The 5,025-nt window shown below is 27.8% G+C and overlaps 1 protein-coding gene across 1 annotated transcript in view; it reads right to left on the bottom strand.

Annotated features, from left to right (window-relative positions):
- Positions 1-1,321, bottom strand: part of LOC103310005 (serrate RNA effector molecule homolog) — a 14,244-nt gene extending 12,923 nt beyond the window's left edge. The window contains exon 1 of the mRNA XM_008186954.1: positions 1,257-1,321. Coding sequence (XP_008185176.1) covers positions 1,257-1,321 — 65 coding nt within the window. The remainder of the gene's footprint in view (positions 1-1,256) is intronic.
- Between the last annotated feature and the right edge of the window lie 3,704 nt (positions 1,322-5,025).

Here is a 5,025-nt window from a genome sequence, read left to right as displayed (position 1 = left end):
GGGAACAGGTCAGGCGGACTGTAGAAACGGAGCGGTGTTTAATTTTTACGACACGGGTTCACTATAGCCGGCGTTTTCTGTTCCATTGGTACACTATACTAGGGGGCACCACGGTTCTCGGAATCTTCATTTTATAGTATAGGATTTTTGTTTTATTAAATGTTTGTGTTTTATCACATAGTTATTACAAAAAATACCATAAACTTCAAAATAACTATTTTTTATTTATTTATTGTATTTTAAAATTACGGCAATGCAACAAACTAATTTAATATATAACTTCAATATTCTATTATAGTGTTATACACAGACTTAGATGGAAAGGTCTCATAACTGTTGTTTTAACGAGAACCAGAAATTAAAAATGTTGTCTAAAACATATTTTAAAAATACATTAAGAATAACAAACGTAGAAACTAAAACGAAATTATCCACAAAAAAAAATACAATTCATACCTATTATCATAAAACGAAAACTTAATGCATGATTGAAAACGTAAACAATTGAAAAAACTAAGTACAGACATTACGATAATTTTGTTTTAATTATATAAATGTTGAAACGAATATGTTTCCGTCGTATTTTCAAATAATTATATAATATATGTTATAATATGTTTAGCTTTAAGTAAAATATGCGCAAAATACAATTTAAAATATATGACTTTAAATAAAGTGTATGTCAAGAATAAGAAGGTACAATAAAATACGTCAAAAGTTGTTTTTTTCACTAATAAGTTTTATACATTATAATTAATAATTATATGAATTTAAATGTTGGAGTTTAGTGTATAAATCATAAATATTACAGAATAATTTACAAAATTGAAAATGGTATTGTTCATCAATAGCTACTGTAACATTCCAATAATATAACAAAAACCTTTTTTTTTTAAAAAACAAATTTAAATCTGCAAAACGTTTTTAATCTCTGATGAGAACCAATTAATGTTTAGTGTTATTATTATTTTATAATTTATTTCAATAGGTACCTAAGTATAAAGAAATACAATTTGTAAAGTCGAATTGACAGGCGTCAATATAATACTATTAATTACCTATAATTTATTGGTTTTTTATCTACAGTTCCTGAATAATATTCTATCCAGAGTTTAAAATATCCGTGAGATGTTCCTATATCATATATGCCTAGTAATATAGGTAGGTAAATATTTCTATTGATGTAAAGCAGTTATAAAATGTATCAATGGTCAATTGTTTTATGAAAGGGTGAAGACAGTCCAAAATAATATTACCTGACATTACGTCGATCTTTGTCATTTCTTTGTTTCGTATCGTGTTCATCGTCGCTGCTACTCATTTTGATCTGTAAAACTTTTATATATTGAACAATACGAACTAATATTATTGAATATATAAATAAAGCAGTTGCCAACTACTATATGGTACCTAAATATCTATCTACTTGCCTACCTATGTGTTTTGTACAAAACGTTATTTTGAACTCGTCATATATAGACAATATAGTGTACCCAGTCTCGTGAATATGTCAGAACTGATTCGCCGGTGAACTCATCGTACCCGTCTAGGTCAATGTCAGACGCTCTTAGATTTATCGCCGTCGGTCGGCCACCATCGTCACTCCTCGTTTTCGGCGGCTGCCGACGTGTATTAAACAAACGACTACAAAAATATAATAATAAATTAGTATACAGTAAATGCGATATATTATATTGGCATTTAATACAACACACGATAACAATGACATGCGTCGTCCAGCACACAATATATTTTATAAAATCTATATTTCAGTAAAATGTAGTTTTAATGAACCATAGCTTATGATTCTGAAGTAATTTATTTTAATTATATGTCTATCATTATTACAAAAAAAAAAAAAAAATTATCTGTAAATATTCTAATGCCAAAATATCAGTTATAAAATAGTTATTTATGTCTCAAGATCAATAATTACACATAATTAAATGTAAATTAACATTTCCTGGTCTAAATCTATTTTATTAATTGTATTGTTCATACATTTATATCTAATCATACATAATTAATTTGTAAATGTTTAATATATTATGAAAATAGTTACCTCATCGCCTTCAACACAAACTATGCTTACAGAAAGGAGATAATTTTAATCAATCTATGCATTTAAATTGTATGTACCTATGTAATTGAGAAAAATTCAAATTAAAAAAAACCTAAATGTATACTCAACGCACTCCTCCTCTCCCACCGACTGGGCTCTTTCCTAACTACTTGAAAATCAACAAAATAATATCTAAATTGAAATACAATTTCCACATAATATTTTTAAATCTAACAATGCCTTTGTATAATAGTATACCGGCTAATGAACGTTAATCCAAAGCATTGTGTTTCGGATCGAAATTCTTCGTCAGAATTTATCGCAATAAGCATTAAAAGCATTGATAAGCATTTCCATAAGTATTAATTATATTAATTCGCTTAATAAGTAATAATATCTAAAAAATATTTTAAAACGTGTTAGTTATTTACATATATAGTATCTACTTTTCATGTTGTAAATGAGGGAGTGGGGAGATGACCTTACGTGCCTATTGACCTATACATCCATATTATTCAAACGTTAATTTTTAGAAAATTAATCAAAAAAAAAAAAAAAATCATTTTAAATATTTTAAGATATTATACGTAAACTTAACGAATATTAAGTAAATTTTGGTTTTTAAAAATTACAGCATTGAAAAATGTTGAACCTCGTGATTTTAACAAGCCGAAAACTTACAAATTACCTAGGTATTAAACGGGTTACTACAAATATCAAGTTAATTTCTTGAAAATGAATGGCTGTATAATAAGAACCTCTGTGCTTATCTCTTACCGTTTTCACGTAGAAAATTCGTAATTAAAATATTTAAATTTTCGATTTTGATTCACACAATTTATAGTAAACGTCTTAGTCATCCGAAATAGGTCAAACAAACTCATGCTAATTATTGGATGAAATTATTTATTTTTGTCATCAGTGGGGAGGGGCTGGGGAAATGTCAATAGTGGGACACGTGCCTGGTACTTGAGGATTTGGTAAAGCTTATAAATGGGTAGTAAAAAACCGTAAATTTCAATATTTAGATGGTAGAAACGTTTCTCCATCCCCCCCTCACGTTATTTTCAATGTTTCCCGAAGTTCAACAATTATCGACATTGTTTTTTAACTAGCTGGGCAGCAGCTGCACATACTGAAAACGAGGATTACGTAATCGTCGAAGATTTATACAGTTCCAATGACGACGATAGTACTGATTACGATGTCGATGTGTAAATAAATCATATGTCGATTAAACCGTACATATGTTTATCTTTTTTTTTTAATATCCTAATTTAATGTGTTGAGGAGTTAAGATGACTCGCTGAATTGTGCAAATAATTATTTCACCATTATTCTTAATTCGTTAAAATACGTAGAAAAAAAATCTAAATTCGTTATAGGCGCTGCACGTGGCATTAAAGTAGTGTTCCGCGCATAAACGAATACACGTAAAATCGCAAACTTTAGAAGGCTAAAACTTCCAAAATAATGGTTTCCGCAGTTTTTGTTTTGTACCATCGTTCTTAACTCGTTGTAATAAGTATGTTTCAAAAAATTTAAAAAATGTTGTTCCAAATTTTTTAGTTCACTACCTAGTCTTATATGAATTTATTTGTGTATTGTTAGTAATCAGTGGGTATATTAGTTAGGGGTTTGTGGAGGCGAAGCCCCTACACGTCTATGCTGATGATAAAATTTTAGCGCCCCCAATAATTTTACCTTAATTGCGCCTAAGGTGAGATTTGCTTGTGATTAGGTGAGCGGTATATTATTAAATAAATAGTTGTAAATAAGATTATTATGAATAATTAAAAACTAATTAAACAATTAATTATTGCTTAAATGATCGTGTACCTAAGTAAAAATGATCCTTCTATCACATTTATACTCTACATTTTATCTATGATTTATTATTTGAAGTATACAATAAAAATTACAAACAAATTAATATTACCTCTAATAAATTTTAATTTTAAAAACACTTATTACCAATTTATAATGTTGATTGTTGGGGAACCAAAAGTCAAAAATTAATCAGTTTATTCAGTTTATTAACAGTTATTCGTTTTTGAATTACAACAAAATAAGGAAATCGCTACATGAGAAATCGAGTGAATATCAAATGTTGTAAAAATATGAATTTCAAACGATAATAAAAATTTAATTTGAGTTTCTTATAGACATTTTTTTTTTGATAAAGGTAGAATAACCTATAAGGAATCTTGTATTACATTTTAAAATCTTAGTTCTAAAAAGAAAAAGGTGGGTAAGTGGATGTCACTCTGCTGTACAGTAGGTTACAAGTGACCCACAAGATACTGAAGTTGATAATCGAAGCATTATTTCGACTACTTATCGTGTACACAGACACAAAAAAAATAAAAAAATAAAAAAAAAAAACACACATCATTGTAAAATCAATACATTCATCGTTCCACTCAGAATCTAAAAACTAAAAAAAATTAAAACTGACAATGTCCGTAAACAGTTCAAAAAGAGTCAAAATAATTTTTAACAAAAGGTGGGCAAGTGGATGTCACTCTTCTGTACAGTAGGTTACAAGTGGGTCACTGTATAATGGATAGTATTAAATTTGAATTCAATGATATAATATCACTGTATAAGAAAAACGATTCAGAGCGGAGACGGTATGTCAGTCTAGGTATAAGACATAATATTATATAGTCTATGGTATTAAAAAAAAAATTGACCTTTAATAAAAGGTATCTATAATAAATTCCAAATTAATCATATCACAATATCTATTAGGTACCTACTTATAACGCGTTATACATCAACAACAAACCGTGGTACTATCATAGGTATAATATAATAGTATAATTTAGAAGTTTCAAGTACCCACAAATAATATTATACAATCAAAACAAAATAACTAAAATAGTTATTTCAGCTTTTTTAATATGTACTTTTGTCCAAATTTGAACTTAAAATGACTATAAAAATAAACTATGCTTATG

The sequence above is a fragment of the Acyrthosiphon pisum genome, chromosome X, assembly GCF_005508785.2.
Source record: "Acyrthosiphon pisum isolate AL4f chromosome X, pea_aphid_22Mar2018_4r6ur, whole genome shotgun sequence".
NCBI lineage: Eukaryota > Metazoa > Arthropoda > Insecta > Hemiptera > Aphididae > Acyrthosiphon > Acyrthosiphon pisum.
Note: the sequence above shows the minus strand (reverse complement) of the source record. Positions and strands in the feature narration are given on the sequence as shown.